The 21,227-nt window shown below is 42.3% G+C and overlaps 2 protein-coding genes across 2 annotated transcripts; one reads left to right on the top strand and one right to left on the bottom strand.

Moving 5' to 3' along the window:
- Positions 1-248: 248 nt before the first annotated feature.
- On the bottom strand, positions 249-4,700 carry LOC148326701 (ranBP-type and C3HC4-type zinc finger-containing protein 1-like). The gene is made up of 9 exons (XM_088308848.1): positions 4,485-4,700; positions 3,802-3,946; positions 3,577-3,673; positions 3,091-3,315; positions 2,351-2,457; positions 1,817-1,889; positions 1,631-1,729; positions 942-1,085; positions 249-853 (listed from the first exon to the last, which is right to left on the bottom strand). The coding sequence occupies exons 1-9, from the start codon at positions 4,510-4,512 to the stop codon at positions 773-775; spliced, it is 999 nt and encodes a 332-aa protein (XP_088164974.1). The 5' UTR covers positions 4,513-4,700; the 3' UTR covers positions 249-772.
- Positions 4,701-5,844: 1,144 nt separating this feature from the next.
- On the top strand, positions 5,845-19,898 carry necab3 (N-terminal EF-hand calcium binding protein 3). The gene is made up of 14 exons (XM_088308980.1): positions 5,845-5,904; positions 6,664-6,952; positions 9,272-9,296; positions 13,611-13,719; positions 14,165-14,190; positions 14,638-14,735; positions 15,733-15,869; positions 16,936-17,024; positions 17,115-17,182; positions 17,501-17,548; positions 18,039-18,151; positions 18,355-18,432; positions 18,582-18,673; positions 19,110-19,898. Exons 2-14 carry the CDS (start codon positions 6,830-6,832, stop codon positions 19,136-19,138), a joined length of 1,035 nt encoding a protein of 344 aa, XP_088165106.1. The 5' UTR covers positions 5,845-5,904; positions 6,664-6,829; the 3' UTR covers positions 19,139-19,898.
- Positions 19,899-21,227: the final 1,329 nt, after the last annotated feature.

The following is a 21,227-nucleotide window of genomic DNA, read 5'->3' as shown; positions in this document are numbered from 1 at the left end:
TAAATGCAAATGGCAAATGACGTTAACTTGTTGACAAGGTGGACATTTTTGGTTGATAACATTTCATTTGCACATGGTGGACTGTGAGCAAACTGACTGTACTGTTTTAACACATTTGTTTTGAAATAATGAGATGTTTTTCTATGGACTGATATTCTATGAAACTGAGTGGACATGTAACGCTTGACAACGTCCTACTACGCATGAAAGTTCTAAAACAAGTGTTAATATTTAATGTGCAAACAACTACTGTTTAAAAAGATTATGAGCTGGTCGTTACGTTACTCTAAACATTCACAACAAGAGTCAACACGAGATGCTGATTTTAAGAATATAATCATGCAATCTTGTTTTGTATTTTTTTTTAATCCAAGTCGAATAAGTAAACTGATACATGTATAAAACTTGGATCAAAAAGTGCATAGCATACAATACTGTAAAGCAGCAGTGATTGTGATATATATAGATAGACAGATATCCTGCTCATCTGTAAACAAACATACATCATCATGATACTTGATAACTTGTAGATTGTGATGGACAAATGAAACTTCATGAAGCACTCATCCTCTAAATGGCACTCTTGGACTAAAATTGAAGTGGAAATGTAATTAATTTCCATTGCACTCGCCTTTATTTTTTTAAAGCAAGATCATCTTGTAGAGGAAAAACATATCACAGGTGCTTCGTGAAGCTTCATTTTCCTATCAGTATTTGTAGGTAATGGTGATTGTATTTCCCATAATTAGAACACCTGATGTATGGAAGGGCGTCAGTGGCAATTCATGCAGTTGGGATGGCATGGCTGATTATTCACTCGGCATTTACAGCCTCCTGATGTGTCTCCCCTGCCCTGTTGGAACAAAAATAAATGTACAGTTTGATCATCAAGTATCGAGCAACAATGAGTCCTGTTTATTTGTGTGTGACGTGTGTTCTACGTTGGGTCCCCAGCGAGCTTGTTTGGTCACCCAGCAGATTTCCGTGTTGCACACCGAACAGCGGAGCCAGTCGCAGCCGTCTTTCTTTTGAATGGTGATGTTGCACTGCGGACAATTCATGGCCTTGCCGCTCCGAAGTAAATCCTTTGACAAAAACAAACAGCAATTGCAGAAGGTAAGTATTAGATGGGTGGTCAAGCCATCCATTTTCTATAGCTTCCTCCTCATTTGGGCTGCGGATAAGCTGGCGCTAGTGAAGGCAAAACGAAATTTGAAATTTGCTTCATGAACCAGTTGTTGTACTTTTTGACTCCTGTAGATGGCGCTGTTTGGGTTGAAGAAAAGTCAAGTCTGTGTGCTTTCAGCCCAATGTCGAAGAGAGAGTGCCATCTCGTGGAATAAAAAAATACAACAACGAGTTCATGAAGCAAATTTGAAGCTTCATTTTCCCCACCTCGCTGGAGCCTCTCCCAGCTGACATTGGGCAAGAGGCGGGGTGCAGCCTAGACTGGTCGCCAGTCATCTCCAGGGCACATAAAGACAAATGAGCATTCACACTGGACAATTTTCAAGGCAGAGTACTCATAAAAAGCCCGCACAAACACAAGGAGAACTCCAACTCCCCTGCTCCCTGTCACTTGGATTAGGCCCCATTTCGCATTTCTTGAGGTTCAGGTTATATATGTTACCTGCAGCAGGTGTTGGGTCTGCTGCGCCACGTGGTCTTTTTCTGCCCGTTTTCGGAGGTCATCTTGATACTCTTGACAATTCATGTCCTCATGAATGGCCTGCAGAAAAATGGGGAGGAAATAAATGTAGTTATTTCTCCGCACAATTGGAAAGAAAGTACAAAAATGTGAACAAAAAGCAGCTACCTTGCAGTGAAGGCAGTTGACTTGCATGCAGAGTTGGCATTGGAAATGATTAATTTCGTCCTCGTAAACGCACCTACGAAAAGCCGTTTCAGCATTCATTCCACATCTTTGAGAACCGGATCAAGGGGAGCACAAAAAAATTGTAAACGGTCTAAACATGGTCGTCTGATTCATTTTGCGTTTGTGGAACAAGAATTTAGCATATTAAGGCAGCCGGTTTTCATCAACCCTACAGCGCTGCCATTTTGTCCTGTCCCACCTGTGCCTTCGACTGAAACGGACGACATGAAAGTGCTCCCGGGCGGGCATAGCGAACGTCGCGTGATTCAAAACAAGTGAGCCGTGAAATTTGCAATGCGAGCGTGAGGGCACTTTGACGTCACAAACGTTTCAAGTTTAAATGAAAGAACACTTTGCAACAAGTAAAAGAAACAGCTCTGCAACCTTTTGTAGCCTTTAGCGAACACTCGCACACACAAAAAAAAAAAGAAAACAACATGCGGTGCGTTTGCAAGCATCTGCCATCATACACACGAGCCTCGACAGTTGGGGGTGCGACAGTGGAAGGTGTGTTCCAGGCGGCTCTCAGCGACGCTCAGACGTTGTTCCAGAAAGCGCTCGTACTCTTGTGCCGTGAGCAGCTGCAAAGAAATATCACACTTGAAATTTCATTTTTAGGAATTTATGCAAGTCACTAACTGTAGGTTTTAGATGACGTCATCAATTTTCAAAAATATTTTTTTATAATTGCCTCTATTAATTGCTCAAACCATAAATGCAACACAAAAGGATCCAAATGAGTTGATTATTTTGAACTGATTCGACAAATTATCCATTAAAAAAAAAACATTGAAAAAAAAAATGATGTATTGACGTGGTTCTCTACAGACAACCCAGGCTCAATGATGGGTTCGGAAAGGTGTAACTCGGGCATGATATTTTGAATTTAAAAAAACCTGAAGAAGGGTATATTTGCGTTATTGCATGCGTTTGCGCGGCGTTTAAAAAACTCGAATACTGCAGATAGTCGGATTTTGAAAGGTTTATTGACTGCATGTAAACATAGAAAATTTGTGTCTGGGTAAGTGTGACGTCACACTTTTGGAGTGAGGATGAATTTAGCTGCATGTCTCAAAAAAAAAAGCAAAACCAAATGATGAGATGCCGGCAAGCCAAAAATCAATCGGCATGCAGGCGCAAACTGTAATTTATTTGCGTTTATCCAGTTCAGTAGCATCGCTTGATGCGCACCGCTGCGTTGGACTTATTTTAACGTCTTCATGACCTTGTGGGCGTGAGCGTGAGCGTTCGCTATACTGACCTTCCGGTCGCTGCTGCTGTTCGTTCAGATGAGCGGCACCGGCAGACAGAATGTACAGGAAAGCCCAGTCGCCGTCACAGCGTATGCCGTGACTGTACAGCGTCTCGTGGTCGCATGCCAGCCGCTTCCCGATCACCCAGCGCTGCAGCGCCGGAAGGAAGCCAAATTTCTGGTTGATCTGGTGCCGGAAATAAAATTGCATGTCGACACGTTCAGTCGCTCAAAAAATAAAAGAAATTGTGACCTGCTCTGTGTGGTGATGGACAAATGAAGCTTCATGAAGCACTTGTCGTCTGATCGGCACACTTGATTTAAAGATGCAGTGGAAATTTAATACATGTCCATTGCACAAGCCTTCATATTTATAACAAGGAGTACAAAATATCACAACAAGTTATTTGCGGCACTGCAGGATCTCGTGAGGTCTACCTAACTGTACCTCGTCTTTAAGTTGGCCAATGCTCATTCCACACGAAACCAGAACAGTCACCGCCGTGACGCCTTCAGACTGCGCATCCTCCACACCCACGGACAACCTAGAAAAAAAACAAAGGGTGGGGTGTCGGTCACAGAATATCCACAACGAAGGGGGCTGCCCAGACAACAACATTTTCTTGAGCTATTCAAAATTCTGTTAAAAGAAAAGAAAAGAATTTAGTTGCACCGGATGGTGTCCTGAGTGGCGTCTAGGCTGCCGATGCTGACGCACACCGGCAGTGAGAGTCGGCACAACTCCCGGCTCAGAGTGACAGCCTCTTCTTCGTTTCCAGTGCTCAGAGCTTCACTCAGACGCCTCGCCAGCTCCTCCGCTGCAAGCAAAAAAAAAAAAAAAAAAAAAAGAAGATTGTGGAGCTGTGACAATCCATTCATTATCCGCTTCTCGTCATGAGGGTCGCGGGCGTGCTGGAGCAAATAATTACCATAACATCAGCTGCTAGGATACACCAAAATCAGGTACAATGGCGAGCATAAAATTGCACAACATTTGCTGTGGGGGATAATAAATTCACGTTGGTTGGCATGTTAAGCAAAATGGTCAAGATCAAGTTGAGTCAACCAATACAAATTTTCGCTGACATTGGGTGGAATCTTTATACCTCCAAAATAGTCACTTTACAGGAGACTTGAAAAAATGCCAAGTTAATTCAAACATTAACGTTCCATCGTCAAAGACAGCAAAAAAGGTGAAAAAGTATTTTCAATTCTTTTAATTGGGTCAAAATTTGTAAAAAAAAAAAAAAAAAAAAAAACTAAAAAAAAGTTCATTTTAGCTGAAAAACAGAGTCTCAAAAACTACGTGCCACGTAAAAGCCAAGTTAACATTTAGATGAATAGATGCTAACATACCAGCCGGCGTTCCTCCAGTCGCCATCATTTCATGTGGGAGACCAAACCAAACCTTCGTGTTACGTTGAGGTGTCAAAAACCACAAACTCGCGAAGTTGGAAAAAAAACAACAACAACAAAAACCGATTAGTTGGCGTCTTCCACCCACGTCTTAAATGTTCCAAGAAACAAATGAAAGTGAAAATGGTTTGACTCCAGGAAGCGAAAACACCACGCGTGTCGGTCGGGGAAGCCAGCCCGTGAATCTGAATGACTGTTTATAAACGTCACTACGAGAACTTTAACTCAGTTTCAACACAGACGAATTGACAGCCGAAGTCGCCTTTTGCTCCAAGGCTATCGTGCAAAGAAAGTCAAAAAGCCACAAAGTAACCGACTGAGGATCAAACAATAAACAAAATTACACATAGAGATAGAATTCCAATTATAAAACAACTGACACAATTTACTGAGGACAGCATAAATATTACTTAAGGACTGCACTATTAGAGTATGTAAAGTTCTATGATACAGTAGCATTACTTTGTGAAATGTATTTGTTATAGTATTAGCACTTAAATAAATATGTAAATGTGTGTTTGTGATTGTTTGCATATGCATTAATTTGATTACTGCATTTATCAAAGCAGGTGCTTAGAGGGGGGGTACCTATTCTGGCAGGTGCTGCCAGAATCAGTCCCCCCTGGTAACTTTGCCGAGGAAGAAGGGATCCTGCTCAAACTTGCCACACATACTCAAAATGATCCAACAAGTACACAGAATAAGTCACTTGATGGTTGGGGTTAATATTTTTGTGATTAGAGGGGGGTACCTATTCTGGCAGGTGCTGCCAGAATCAGTCCCCCCTAGTAACTTTCCTACTGCGTAAGTGGTCAGTGAATGCACCTCGAGTCCGACGCAGAACGCGAGTGACTTTATTTATTTTTTTATTCTTTTGCTACTCTTGACGCGGCTATCAGTGGTTATAAAAAAAATAAACAAATCAGTCAATTGGAATACAATTACGTGTTCTCTAACAGGATACCCACCTATCTGTATTTTGCCACTTAATTTGATCTCGCTGGAATCACTCATCCTCTCCCCTTTCCATCGTGTTTTGATCACTGAAATTCCCTTATGGTAGCTGCATTGATTGCAAAATTTCTTTGGTCTAACGAATGCAAATGCAGGTAATTTCCCCCCGATTTCGGCGCAGTCAAACGCTTACTTTACGTGTTAAATTGTAGCGAATGGTGTGCTGAAAACCACACCGACGAAGACTACCACTTTTATGGAAACCCTAGTTTAAATTACAGCAAATCAAAAACACAAAATCATACATTCTTCGTGCCTTTCAATGAAAACAAACGTAGTAACATCGCGCCGCCTTCAGTCAATGCGTGCGCGCTCCCGCGACAGGGGATACAGATTTTGGCAGGGGGTAAGTACTTTGGCACGACAGTCTCGCGCCATCAGGTGTCATTAACGCTGTCACCACCCGGATATGTCTCGAACTTCAATCAATGTCGATCGATGCTAATGTGAGCTTGTCTGTCAAGACGTCTTCTTGCACTGACTCAAAATAAAGCATGACTGTAGTCCCTTTTTTTGTCCAGCAGGTGGTCGTGTTTGCCAAAAGTTGTCTCTCTGGGTTTCACAGAGTCATGAACGCCTCACTTGTAGGGAAATGAGCTGTCCTTTCCATAATTTCATTCAAGTCGTTGCGAATATTTTTATTCTGTTTCGGGTCGGCTGGATTAAACAACTGAAGTCGCCTTTGGGTCTTTCACTATCACATTACGACATTTCATTTTAAGAGTGGGTGTTTTTGTCGTGGTGCAAGTAAAACCTGTTGTTTATACGATGGTACAGTCGTCTCACAGTATAGATAGCAAAGTCAAACGATAAAATTTAGTTTTTTTGTATTTTACCATTCAATTGTAGTTGTATCCCCCTCCCATAAAAATAGTATCGGTAGAAGTCAACAGCCAACTACTACTTCGTTTGTTGGCATGTTGTTTGAATAGATTTCATAGTTTACTACTGACCGTGAATGCATCGCTTCTGACAAAGATACAAGGGCCGAATTATTTTTGGTTATATTTGTTGTATTAATGTTTGTTAGCATATATTATCCCATTTTACTTTATACAATAATTTTTAAATAACGTACTCGTTCATTTGAAATCCTAAAATGCAGGGCTTTTTCTACGCCGAACTCAAAGCAGCCAATCGCAGCGTCTCCAGCAGGGGCCGCTCGCTCTTAAAAGTTGCATCTCACCTGCTCACCTGACACAAAACCTCCCAGCACGTCGACCACATCGGCATCCTCCTGAGCCCGAAGAGATTCTTCATTTAGAGTAAACATGTTGGCCTGCACGGAGATGATCACCATGTGTCTGCAGTCCGCCAAGCGCAAACATACTCAACTGCAGCAGCAGCAGAATCAGCAGCAGAGCAGCGGACGAGAGCTCAGCATCCTTCATGATGTGAGTGCTGCATCCACCACCATTGTTACTTTTGATGCTCCCTTTGGAGTGGGAAATAAAATGAGATGACAGCTTATGTCCGGTCCTCACCCAACCTGTTTCATCCGTACCTGGTTTAATGACCAGCTCATCAGAAAGCTTTGCAAAAGCTTGATAATGATCTTGTTCATTTCAATCAAGTGAGTTGGGACAGGGTTACAAATGAAACAGGCTGACTAGGACCCCGGACTTGGTAAACCCCCACTTAATTTGTGTTAATTTGTAATGCTAGATTTGCATTTGTGATGATAATGCAATGTCAAATTGGATTGAGGACAGCATTCATGTTGTGTGTGCGGTTTGTAAAATGACATCACAAATTAAGAGTTGCAGCTCCCGCCACTGCATGATAACTTGAATGTCTTCCTTGAGCTTGTGTGCATATGTTTTGGCACGAGGGAGTGCTTGACACTCACACAGAGTTATCGATCTGCTTTTGATCACGTGCGTGTGCATGTGAGCGACTTTCGGCTTTTATTTGTGTAGAACTAAACAAGAGATGTTTAGAATATTTTGTCCGTCTGAGGCACAATAAAATCCAATCGGCAAAAAAGAAAATTCCGTGAACACCTGCCCATTTTATTTCGATTTACTGAAAGACACAGATTCATGTTTTTGTGGGTTCTCGAAAAGTTGGCTGGTACGAAAGCCCTTCCCGAATTGGAAAGCAGACCAGTAAACTGTGTCAAGCAAATATTTTAAAGAGATACATTTGGATTTACAGACTCATATCCGCATGGGTAGATCGTGGAAGTTGCGGACCTTAATGAACCTCATCTTGCAACAGTACAATTCAATCTAAACAGCCGACAGCTGAATTGCCCGTGCACATGAACATGCAATGAAGACTTCCAGTAACAACCCTGGCTAAACTGAGCTCCTCCCCGAAACGCAAAGATCTTCAAGAAGTGTCGGGCGATTGCTACAGGTCAGAATCTGTGAATTTGCGAAGAGTCAAGTCAGGGTTTTTAACGTTGTAAGACGTTTAGTGTCCACCGCAACTGAATTTTGAAAATCCTTTCGATATAAATGGTTTTACGTGCATGCTAAACACATCCATGCTATCAGCACCTCTGAATACCAAACAAGATTCCGACTGCTCGCGCTGATTTGACATCTGCCGCCGCCATGCGGCACTTTGAGATGCAGCGCTGACCTTTTGGCGTCGCGCTGTAAAAAGCTGCATTATCGTCCTCTGACACGGGCAGCAATCAGCCTGCGCATCTGACTCCCTTTTCATTTCTATGGGCTGAAAAGCCCGATTGACAGGACGACGAGGCCTCAAAAGGAGAGCAGAGGTTTCTTTTTTTTTTTTATATATATCGGCTGGCTTGTGAGCCAAACACCGAAGCAAACTGATGAGAACGGCAACCTTGACGTTGCTGAAACAGAAAATGAAAGCAACATCTCCCGTTCTTAATTACAGAAAAGACGTTTACTTTAGTTTCAGTTTCTCTCCCGCAAGTCGTTAGAGGCTCCACAGCCGAATTAAAATACTGCTCCGAGCGAGGCTGAAATGAGACCAAACTTCCCAAGCTATTCAGATGGAAAACAACATTTTTGACCAATTGATATAAAAGCAAGTTTGACGTACTTCTAAATATTGCATTCCAGGAGAAGAGGAATTCAATGCCAAAGTCAGAAAAAGCGCGACGGAACGTCACTCAGACTCTTGTCTCCTCACTTCTGAAAAAAAAAACAAAAAACAGAATGCACAAATCTTGTGCATCAATGATTAAACCGCCATGAAAAATGATGTAAACTCTTGATCTGTATTTGTTTGTACCCCCCAAAAATGGAGGCAGCTTTACTGACTTCCTTAATGCTTCTTTTATTGTTAAATGATTGCTGTTTTTGTTTTTGTTTTTTTCAAATTACAGTGGAATCTGTCAAATGCAAAATGGGTGTCCAATCTGAAGTCCCCGCTAGCATGTCATCATCTTGTTGCTATGATATGTCGTCATTCATTCGTTATACATCCTTCCGTTCGGCAGAAAATGCGATGCAGTGGGAACGGCGAGTAGACGTTCCAGAGTAGAAAGCGACAATTTTTCTTTTAACATGAGTCATTGCTCTGTGTCGAGGTCAAAGACATTTTCTTTCAACAACTGCTCAGAACTTGGTCATAAAGACTTTGTTGTTCAGCGCCGCTCGCAACTGAGAAATACATGCATGCCTCATTTATGAATTGTGACGTCACCATAGTTTGGAAAATACAAATCTTGATGGTTACGAGATGCTGGGTTTTTTAATTCTGTCTTTTCTCTCTCTCGCTTTTAGATTTTCCGCCGAGCGGACAAAAATGGTGAGTGAAAAACAATTTGTGTTGATGCTTGTGTCCTTCTCGCACATTTTTGCTTGCTTTTTTATTCATGTTATCTGTTGCTGGGCAAAGTTCAGAGGGCTTCACTGGAATTGCCTAGCATAGCTCAAAGAAAAAAACTAAACAAAAAAAAAAAACCTGACTGACTCATCTTACCATACGCAAACATTGAGGTGAGTTTCTGTTTGCTGTCCATCAAAATTTAGTTTGGGCTGAGTTTAAAAAAAAAAAAAATCGATTTGAATTGATTTCTATTTTTATCGCCCAATATATCCAGATTTTTTATGACATATTTTCCCCACAAATTGACATGACCTCACGCGAGATCTTGTCACGACGCAAAAGTAGCGTATCAAAACAAAATGGCGGAAGCAAGAATTGCTGCTTTGGTTTTTCTGAGAATCTCTTCCCTATCTAAGTCAAATTGCTACCGCGTGAAATCCTCGATTGAGTCAAAAATCAAAGTGAATCGTGAATGGAAAATGTAATCGAATCAGCTTCTCGTGTATCAAATCGATTTTGGAAATTTGAATCGATACCCAGCCCTATTCACGGCCGAGACTCATCTACTTTGCTTTTGCGATCGCTCGGATTCAATTTAGCTTCTTTTTCCACTCATTGGGAAACGTAAATGCAGTCTTCGGTTAACGCCGACAAAATTCAGCACTTCTTATTTATTGAAGTGTGTTTCCTGTAAAATGAAAAAAAGGAATAGGCCTCATTGTTCGAACACTTTCGCAGAATCTCGCAAGCGTGTGCAGTGGATTGTTCAAACCGGATCGTAAAAGGGAATCATTTATTTGAAGGATTGTACGCGTTTCCATATTATAATATTTCCACGATATGAACGACATCCACCGGCGGACAACAATCCAGTTTGGCGACCAACCTTCCCGTGTGTAATGTCGTGCGCTTTTCCTGCGCCTTTTGCGTCGGCTGCACATGCCCTGCTCCATTTACTTTGTGTGCGGCTGAAAGAAGATGCCGGCGCCGAAACAAATCTCGACGCAGGAGGCGTCGACAGGGACATCGTTCCATTTACAAGCCACGTCATCCCGATGCTTGAGAAAAGGCAATTACCGCCACGAGTCCGACGGATTGTTGCGAGGGGGAGATTCCGGTGGATGGTGCGCTCGTCAAGATGTTTTTATTGTAATGAAGTCGGCGGGGTGGGCTGTCACGACACCCCCCGTAAACAGTGATGGATGACGGTAGATGTGAAGGCGGAGCACAATCAGAACGACAATCTTTGTTCATCTAGCGCCGAGACGGACGGAGCAATTAAACGCAGCTTCAGCTCCATGACGGAAGCTGCGATCGCATTCGGACGGCAGATTAGCTTTGAGGTACACTAAACTGGTGAAAATTTGACCTTGAGTCAAATTGTGACTTAATTGAAAGCAGATCATTTTGAACAGAAACAGAAAATGACAGTTCTAGTCATGTTGGCTAAAGATGGACCCAAGTGGCGGAAAGCAGGTGTCATCTTTCGAAAAAAAAAGAAATTGATTTTCAAAAGTAGAAAAAAATCCAAATTATCAGAAGACAAAAATGTACGACCCAAGGAATGAAAGCTCGACTTTGCTAACGTGACACATGACAGCAACAGCGACTGAAAGAAAGCTGGCAAATAAAGACGAGACAACGAGGCACACCTGGTCAAGACAGCTGTGGCCCGAGGGAGTCGATTGGTTGTCGCAAGGGGGCGGGGCTGACCACAACAGCTGGAAACGAAAAAGCAAATATCATAAACACGCGGCGTGACGGACAAAAAAAAGTTTTGCGAGGACGTCCGCTTCCCGAGAGGACACATTTGAATATTTGACACTTCCAAATGGTGACCACTAAAATACAGCCAGGATACACACTACTGACTTGCAAAAATCACTTTTTCCACTTAGTGAAACTGAGCATTTGTCTGAAGAATAATTAAAGAATGAATAAAATTAAGAATAAATGTGAAGAATAAAAAAAAAAAAAGAAATTAAAAATAAATGGAATCGGCTGTGGGTTATTGGCTAATGCGTAAAGTCAGGAATTATAGAATAAATAAATAATGAATGTGAATTTATAAAGCACTTTGGGCAATCTGCGGCGAGAATAACCTTTTACTTTTCAAAAGTTCAATCATTTGGCTCTTGTTTATATTGATCCTTTACAAACTTTGGGAACTTTTTTTTTTTTTCCTTTTATGGCGAAGAAGAAGAAGAGTTATGACGCCGTCTTCGTCCAGTCAGCACTGGCGCTTTTCTCATGCATGATTCATTTTCAGACTCGGAATAGATTGCAGCCAATAGCAATGAGAAGGTTTCAGGGTTTTGTTTTTGTTTTTTTGTCTTTCTTTCTTTTTGATTACCACCGGGAAGGTTGGCACCAAATTCACTCTCAGCATTCTGAGTGCGCTCGGGCTATTGGTCGGGTTGAAATAAAAGATGGCTTTTATTTCACCCCGACAAATGAACACTGCAGAGCTGTGAAATGCACTGCGCCAAATTCACCATCCCATCCAGAAAGCAAACAAAGAAAGGCACGTGTTGACGACGCATTGCCGCGTGCGTCAGCCGCTAACAAACGAGCTAATCCTCCACCTGGCCTCGCATCTGAATCGCGCTTTGCCGTCTTTTGACACCATCTGGACGCCTCCGTCAGACGATCCGGCGGTATTAAGAACTCCCCTTTGCTGCATAAAAAACTGTTATTCATTTCAACGTTGCACTTTGCCCTCCAAAGTTGCACCGTAATTTGAACCTGCATTACTGAGTATTGGCTTCTCTCAAAAGGTCCATCTTGAAAATGGCCTCGCAAGCGTATCTGCAATTAAATCCACACTTTTCCTCCTTCGGCCATTGTGGTTTAAAAAAGCAGGAATATATTTTAGATTTTGGAAATGCCGTCAGTTTTGACTTCCGGGTATGTTGATTCACCTTCACCGTAAGGCCAACGAGAAGGCCTCACGGTCATCAACTCGTGATCTGATTGGCTATCGCAACCGCCTATCAACTGTAAAAGCTCGCTCGAGACACAGAACAGACGCCCGCGCGATTGTATCCGAAGGCCTCGGATGAATAGTGCAGGCTACTGGTATGATGAAATCTGCCTGGCAACAGGAGCGAGCTGAATTCTGATTGGATAAAAACTCTCACCTAAAAATAAAACACTAGCATATAATATGACATCAATGCAAAGAATATGATCATTTTTTCTTGATTCTGTTAGGCCAGCAGAGAAGGCCTTGACCGCCCACCACTGCAAAAACATGTAAAGCAGGGCATAGAACAATAAATCTAATAATACTATGAAATCTGTCCAAATGAATGGATATCGTGGACATGGAGACAGTTCTTGGTTCGCCGCAGTGCGTCTCGCATCATTGTTAGGACACTTAGGTCCACGCCTCCTTTGCATCCCTGGCAATGCTAATGCTAATGCTAAAGGTTCTGTCTGCGAGTGTACTGTAGGTTGCAGAACAGTTGGCTCGGTCCATCTGTTTGGTGCTGTTCTTACTTGTTTAGGAGAAAGAAGGTGAGGAAGCACTAAAGCTCGGTAACAACAGCCTGATTTAGAGGAACGAAGGTGCCAAAGCGTCACGTCGGGGCATCGCCTGCGGGCTGAGGTCATTACAAGCCTTGTCGAGGTGGCTTCAGCTGAACAGATGGCGCCCGTCAGCCTTCTGTCTCTCCGAATCAGCCGAGCGGAACTTCATGACAGGATCGTTACGGGGCCGACGTCTCGCGGGCTCGGGAGGAGAAGTTTTGCAAAGCCGGATGAAAAGCAGCAATGACGCGTCGTCGCTTTGCATTTTGTTTGCCTGACAGTCTGCACCTGGATGCAACTTGCTCCCACTTCTACTCGTCACGTTTCATCACGTGACCTGACTAAGCAGCACCCGCAAATTGTTTGAAAATGACAAATGCGGACAGCTACAGATTGTTGGTGGGTTGCAGATGACAACTCAGCAACCACTGCAACGCTGCCTCATTTTCTGTCACCGCAAGATGGGAACACCGTTCGGACCCCGGAGTGGATAATTGGGAGCTTCCCCGTCCGGAATTTGCTTAGAGCAGGCAAAACAACAGCCGCCGGTCCATCATTGGCAACATTTTGGGTGCTGGTGGACAGAAAAGCAATTATACGTTTTTGTGTCTTTGTCAAACCTTTGTACGCTCTTGCATTTTCTTCAACCAGCTGCGAGCGGGCGTAAATTCAAAGGAATTGCGACGATATGTTGTGACAAACATTTCCAGAAATGTGACAGAAGCTGTCTTCCTTCCTTATTTATTTTTGTGGTGGTCTTAGATGACGGCAAGCTGTCGTTTGAAGAGTTCAACGCTTACTTTGCTGATGGTGTTCTGACAACAGAGCAGCTGCAGGAGCTTTTCTACTCCATCGACGGGCGGCAGAATAAGTGAGTTGAATATGCACCCTTAAAAAAAAGAGATGCATCGTAACAAGAATCCACCCGAACGCGGGTGCAACCTGTCAAAAATGTTCTTATTGGCTACATTCTTGCTTTGTGAGATGCGCTTGTGTCCTAAAAAGGGCAATTTAAAATAAAGAAAAGTGACCTGTTTCGATCGGCTCGAAACAATAAATTCGATTCAAGATTCGATTTGTTTTGATTCAGTGGGATTATAATACGATTTGATATTCGATTTGGTACGGCTGTAGCTTTTGTCATGTTTACATTATTTAAGATGCAACAACATGTAAAAGCTATCCGAGGCCCATTTTGAAATCGAAAAATTCGATTGTGGTGATTTTTCCGATTCAAGTGGGTTTCCGTTGCGCTCACATGTCACGTGATGCGTTTGAATCGTAACTGATCTCTTTTCTTGCTGTGCTCCGTGCAGCAATCTGGACACTGACAAGCTTTCAGGTTGGTGCTTGTACTGTCACGTTCGTCCATCTTCCGTCAGCGCACATCTTTTGGCCTAATTGTTAGCAAAATACTGTGTGTGTGTGTGTGTGCGTGTGTGTGTGTGGCCTGGATAAAGCCTGATAAAGTAGGACAGAGGCTTGTTAGTGTCGGTGGCAGCCAACTCGTCAAACTGCTGCATTCTTCATCCAACAAGCACGACAACGATTCAATTCCTTTTTCCCATTCGGTTCCTTTAAACTCAGTTTGGATTCCAAGTGGTACCGTCGTGCATGTCATTATTCTATCATGAATCTCCGTTTGCCATGTCGACTATTAGGAAGAAAAACAAAAGAGGCCTTTGTGTGCGTGTATGGTCTTCATAAAATATGTTTCGGCCACAACTTTTTGTAAAGCTGATGATGAGTTCCATTGCATAAACATGTTGTGTCACTTTCCCGTGCGTAGATTATTTTTCTCAGCACATCGGGGAGTACCTGAACGTCCTCTCCGCTCTGGAGAAGCTCAATGTGGCCATTTTAAAGGCCATGTATAAAACGAAAGAGGTAAGAGTTCATTCAGTTTAGCGGAGGTGTTGAGATTGTCAAAACTGAATACAGATGAATTCGCCTTTTTTTTTTCTATGAAAAGGTTGGATTTTAATCCTGATTGATGATTTGCGAATCTAGACTTTGGTTCCTTTGCCCTGTAAAGGGCTGTGATTGTCTAAATAAAAAAAAAGAAATTAAAAAAAAAAAAAAAATTTTTTGCAATTTGAGCAAATTGGAACAAACATTTTTTTTGGTTGGGGACTTTTATCCGAATCCTCACCAGATGAATTACTTCTTGGACGGCCCGCGGCCCGACACGTTGACCTCAGGATTGTTTGAGCCGTGAACCGCGAGCCAAGTGTGCTCATTAAAGGAGACAAGCGCGGGGAAAATGCGTGCTGCATAATTGCACACGCCGCCTTAATGAGCTCACCTTCCTCCAGTTTAGACGCGAGCGACGAGTGGGCAAATCCTGGGAGGTTTTGCCGCCGACTGCTCGGTACGTGTCGAGCGTTTGCTTTGACAAGGAGCTGCTGCTCTGTTGCGCAACGTGTCAGCGGGATTCCTAAGCGAGGGTGCGATGGCATTTGTGTTGAGGGGCAAGGGCAGCTCTTAGCATGTCTATTAAAAGCCCGTCGATTTTATGAGTCATTTGTGTGCCAAGTCGATCAAATGTTGCTGTTATTCATAGCGATGGCAAAAGTACTCTCCGTGTTCTTCGAAGTATGGATCTATCTGTCTCCAGTATGTAAAGGAAAAACAACGAGTAAAAGTAGAACTTAATTTGTACGGATTCAATTTCTGTACTGATGTAGAAGTGAAACAATCCAGACTCTGAAATGTACTTTAGTACAAAAACATACTGAGAAGATTAAAAAAAAAGTTGCTGTTTGTTTCAAACCAAGCGCAAGCTAGCTTTGGCTAACTTTTTATGCTAGCAGAGCAACCTTCCTTTGTGAAAGGTTGTGAATTGATTAGCAAAGAAACGCTAAAAATGGCTTTCTGTTTTCAGGAGTACCAGGACTCCAGCGTCCTGGGTCAGTTTGTGACCCGCTTCCTTCTGCGAGAGACGTCCGCACAGCTGCGGTCCCTGCAGAGGTCGCTGCAATGCGCCGTGGAGGCCGTCGATGAAGCGAGCGTCGACGGTCTGTCAGTATCAGCGCGAATATGATTTATTTTCTTGTTTTTTTGTATTCCACCTGTCATATTTGGTAACAAGAAGTCCAGTCTTGAAGTCTTGCCAAGCTTTGAAACACAACGAGCGAGAGTCATAAAAAAAAAAAAATCGTACTTAAGGCAAATAAAAAAATCAAACATTGAGTAAGTTGTCCTCAGCATCTGGAACAAGGGTCTTTGTTCACAACCTTGTGTTGAATTCAATTTTCAGGGAGTACTCATAAGAGTGAATAAAAAGCGGTCTAGAATATCCCGGATAAAAAGAAATATTAATAATGTGGTTACAGAGCGGCTTTTTTTTGTGTGTGTGCGCAATTTTCTATATTGTGGTGGCTAATTGGTGAGTCATTTCTTGACTGAATAAGGACAACGCTGAAGGTCATTAAGAAGTATTGAGAACAAAAGGTTACTATATATATATATATATATATATATTGTGACAAATTGAAGGGAGAAGAATCCCGCCCCTGCTATTACAAAGACATCAGCCAAGATGGCGTCGGCAGCAAGCAGTGAGGAGCCTCGGCTAATGATTTCCACCTCCGACTGGTTTCCTTTCAATTGATGTCGCTCTGGAATGGTGGAATGTGCAGAATTCCAGTTCAAACGCACGTCTCGCTAATAGGCCGGACGCTATAGCGTGTGTATGTGTGAGATGTTGAAATTGGATATGACTCATTTCTGCCGCAATTTATGTTGGAAGGAGGCTTTAAAAATCCTCGCACTCGATTAATAATAATTAATCGAGGCTATTTCGAACGAGTGGACGTCACACGGCTTTGATTAAAAGTCATTGCCGCATTGTGACCGACTTCAAATCAGGTTGTCAATTTACTAGTACGAAAATTCTTGCTCGATTTTTATGGGAAATTAAGATGGGGAATGTTGGAAATATTCCAAATTGGGAACGTTCCACGGGAATCACAGCAATCATTTTTTTTAGTCTTTGTTCCATCCACTTATTCAGTTTTCTACGTTTCAGCGTATATCACTCGCCATCACGATGCATTAACAAACCCGTTTTCCTTCCACGTGGCAGAGGAGAGTTGAAGCCGAGGGCCCGAAGCTGTGGTCGGGTGGACCCTGACGTCCCCTCCAACAACGTCGTCCCATGCTCCCGAAACGCGGGTAAGCGCGATTTCAGTTCATTTGTAACCATGTGAGAGACAAACCTGAACTAATCCAGCGTCAAAACTGTTTTGGACCGATTTTGTCGAGATGAGGAAGCCGAGTGGAACGCTCAGATCGGCCGGCTGCAGCGGCTGCTTGATAAACTGGAGTGTCAGGTGTGAAACCTTCACATTCTCCTGTTCTCGTGCTTCCCTGCGCCACCTCACGCCACTCTCTCATCCTCTCAGCGGGGTTCCCGAATGCAATATTGAAATTCACAAGATGTGCGCACACACCTCGACACACATCATCTTTTTATTTTAGGATCATGTCGAGTGTGTTGCAATGTGGTCTCTTGCACACTTTCCTTTCATCACCACGATGCTGGATCGGAAAATCGACTTCTTGCTCACTCATCAATGTCGCCCATTAAATGGAACTTCCAAAAGTATTCTTATTCTGTGTTCTTATTGATTATTATTGGTTTTTCTCAGAGTCCGAAGTTGGAGCCTCTGAAGGGGAACACGACCACGTCCGCAGCCGTAAGTCAACAAATAACGCAGAAAGTCAATTCTACCACTCGTCCGCAACCCGTTTTCGAGCTCGGAACGGTTCATACAAATCGAATTTCGCGGACTGGCAAGCCAGGTGACAGTTGGCTGATTTAATTCAATCAATACACCAAATCAAGAGCATGGTCTGTTTTTTTTTTTTTTTTTTTTTTTTTAATTTTATCGGGAAATTCAAATAGCGCCATCTGGTGGGGCACTGACATTGCCATTCTTTTTGCAGTTCTCTTTTTTTCTTTGCATAATTTGATTAAGCGAAAGAACTGTATTAAACAGCAATTAATGTCTTGTCGCTATGCACATGAAAGTCATCAAGACAGAAATCGAAAGTTGATGTTGGACCGGAATGGTATAAATGCTCGAAACGCAGCCTGCAGTCTGACTCACAGTACAAAGAAAAAAGATGACGCTGAAGGCCGCAACAGCCCTGAAATGTTTTCGTGTGTCATCTCGTTCCCGACAGAACGTTCTGCTGGTCCAGAGAAAAATGGTGGTGAACGACAGCGATCTGGACAACTTCCGCAAAGTTCTCAAGAGCTACGTCGATGCCACGTCGGCGCACTCCGACAACCTGCAGTCAGTGTCCTGTCATCATAAACGGACCGTGATTCACGTTCACGCCGCACACTAATATTTGTTATATTATGGCCATTTCAATTCAAGTTGTCCGTATATATATATAAATATATATGAATGAAATTTGGAAAATCCCACAATTAATGGTGACTCATATTATTATATGATGTTGTGTTTCTTTTGCTGTTCTCTCTTGACATCAGCGTGTCCGTTCCAAAGTTTCCGGAAAAGTCCTCTTACGTGATTTATGAGTTCTGGCGAGACCGCCTTTCCTGGATGAGGTCAGTGCCGGCGCTCATTGTGTTCGTCAGCGAATAACTTTATGTGATGCGTCTGTTCAATTTCAAGTATTTCCAAATGTTTGATTTCTCACAATTGATAAATCATTCATTTCCCAAGATTTTATTTCATTTTTTTTTTCACTTTTCAGCTACCTGCAGTCCAACAGCAGCAAAGACTTCCAGCGCTGCCTCATCAGCATGCTGGAGGACGCTGAGATCGTATCGACCATGTTGCTGCCAGGTGTGTTTATACGTATAAGTACGTCAATGGGCGTGAACGTGTCCGTGTCGCCCACTTGTCTCGTTTATGTCTTTCAAATTTGGTAGCAATCAGACCAAATCTGTTGGATGCACAACCACCAAAAGGATTCTTAAATAGTTGCTTCAAAGCAAAAATGCAGACATCTCACTATCTCATTATTTGTTGGAATTTTTTGGTGGGTCTAGTCCGGATAGACACAATGACTAAATTGAATGTTACTATGTTACTATTATTCTTTATTTTTTAATTCCAGGGGTCGTGACCTAGCGAATTCTTGTTCTACACTTTTTATTGGCTTGAACATGGCAGCACAATTCAATATTTCTAAATCTGGGAAAATACTCAAAATGGTGATTTAAGTAAGCTCGAAATAGCAACAATGAATGTCAATGAATGTTTTTTTTTCTCCCTGCAGCTTCCTGGTGGAATATGACTAACAACTGAGTGTCACATCCACTGCCTACAATGCTGTCATACGGACGCCAGCGCATTAAAACCCACTCACCCGCATGGCCACACACACGCGCGCACACACACAGAAAGGGGGAGAATTGAAAATGCATCCATGTGTTTGAAGGCCATGTCGCCATCCTGCTTGCTTGGTAAACTTGTTGTCATCTCAGCTGCTCATTATTTGGCGATGAGATGCTCCACAATGTACATGCCGTATAATTCTGTACCGCTATCGCTTGGTGCTTGAAGGCATTTAAACTCCAAACATGCATGGCAATACTATTTAGATTGATAGAAAAATGCAGTACGAGCCTTCTGCGTTATCATATTGGAGAAAGCAGAGGTTCCAATTTCAGAAATATGTTTAAGACTTAACTGGACTTTGACTTTGCTTATCCCAAGTAATGACTTACTTGAAATTCAGTGGATGACTGGACTGGACTTTTGACACAATAACTTGGGACATTCTTGAAACTTGAGTGTTAACTGTAAAAGTAACTTGGGACAAATGATACCCCATATTTTTGTATTTGTAAATACAGAGCAACAAGATTAGGGATAATTGCTCTAAAATGACCTTTACCTTCCTCATGTAAATGTGTTTCGTAGTCATAGTTAATGCATGCATCGAAACTCGTGGATCATTTATGTGCTATTAGCACACAAAGTCACATGTGAAAGCGTTGTGTTTTGTTTCAGTTCATGAACTGGCCTGAATTCGATGTAAATGAATAAAAATCATTCAAATGTGTTTTTAAAGAGGGCATATTATGGAAAGTGGCATGCATCACATTTGCAAGCGGAACATCCAACTCATTTTTTCCTCCGCATCCCCTTGCAGCGCCCTGGTCGTCATGGTAACGAAAGGCGCATGAGACAGACGCCTAATCGGAGTGATTTCAAGAAGAGTGTGAAAAGTGGATGTGAAGTGTAGTGGACAAATTAAGCTTCATGAAGCACGTGTGGTACATTTTCCCTCCTCAAGATGGTCATGAATTGGTGCAGAACAAATATTGCAAGCTTGAAATCTATCTTGAAACCAAGAGCACCATCTAGAGGAGTGAAAAAACATCACAAGCGCTTGAATAAAACTGTCCATAAGGTTTAAATGTGTTAATGCATATAACCAGTAGGTGTCACTGTTTATTATAGAACTTCCTCTATCCAATCTTGAAACTGTGCTGCATTTGTAAGTTGTTTTACATGCTTGGCAAATTGGCAATTTAGCCATTTGTTTTGATTTCCCAATACGCGATATGAACGGATAATTTTCTCTATTTAAGTAACGCAGCGCAATGACACTGAATTGAGCATCTTAATGAGCCTGAAAAATCGGGTTAAGGGAGAGAGAGACTACGTTCTCTCCTCTAATTGGATAAAGCTCAATTGTCTCGCACAGATTCTTTTTACCTAAAAGATTACTTATTATCTGCGAGCAGCCAATGAGAACTAATTGTAGCGACTTTCCACCCCCATGTGAGCAGTTCTCCCACAATCTGCTCATATGAAACAAGCCTCCAACAAAATGAAAATATTTGGCTGATTAAAAGTTTCTCCTTTTCTCAATTAAAAGAAACTGAAAGTACACTAGCCAGCACTTGAATTGAAATCATCTCCCATAAAAAGCCTGTAAATAAAGTTTGAAGATAAGGGTCTATTTTTTAGATATACTTGGAGCTCCTTCTTTGTTCAATCAAATGATTCCAATTCATGACCTCGAATTGTTTTCGTACAAACATTTAATGCCTTCGTGTATGTTCGTGACGACAGCGAATTCCGATTGATGTACAAAAGTCGCAACGGAAGTCGGTTGTTTCTGAATATGTAATAACAGTATGCGACCACAAGGTGTTGCTACAGCTTCATTTGCGAAAAGTAATGTTGCAGCTCTGAGAACGATCATTTCATACACTTGGCCACATTGCCAAGAGCATTTCAAATACCCACACTTCCACTTCCTTGCCAACATCCTCTCGTTGTATATTACAAAATGCGCTACTCACGTGAGCAGACAAACTGCTTCTTCCTTGACAATCACACCGCCTTTGTGATTCAATGATGAATAAATTACATCAAGAAT

Source organism: Idiotropiscis lumnitzeri, chromosome 11, assembly GCF_059441095.1.
Source record: "Idiotropiscis lumnitzeri isolate Australia: NSW breed Sydney's pygmy pipehorse chromosome 11, RoL_Ilum_1.0, whole genome shotgun sequence".
In the NCBI taxonomy this organism is placed as follows: domain Eukaryota; kingdom Metazoa; phylum Chordata; class Actinopteri; order Syngnathiformes; family Syngnathidae; genus Idiotropiscis; species Idiotropiscis lumnitzeri.
This window is presented reverse-complemented; position numbering and strand designations above follow the sequence as displayed.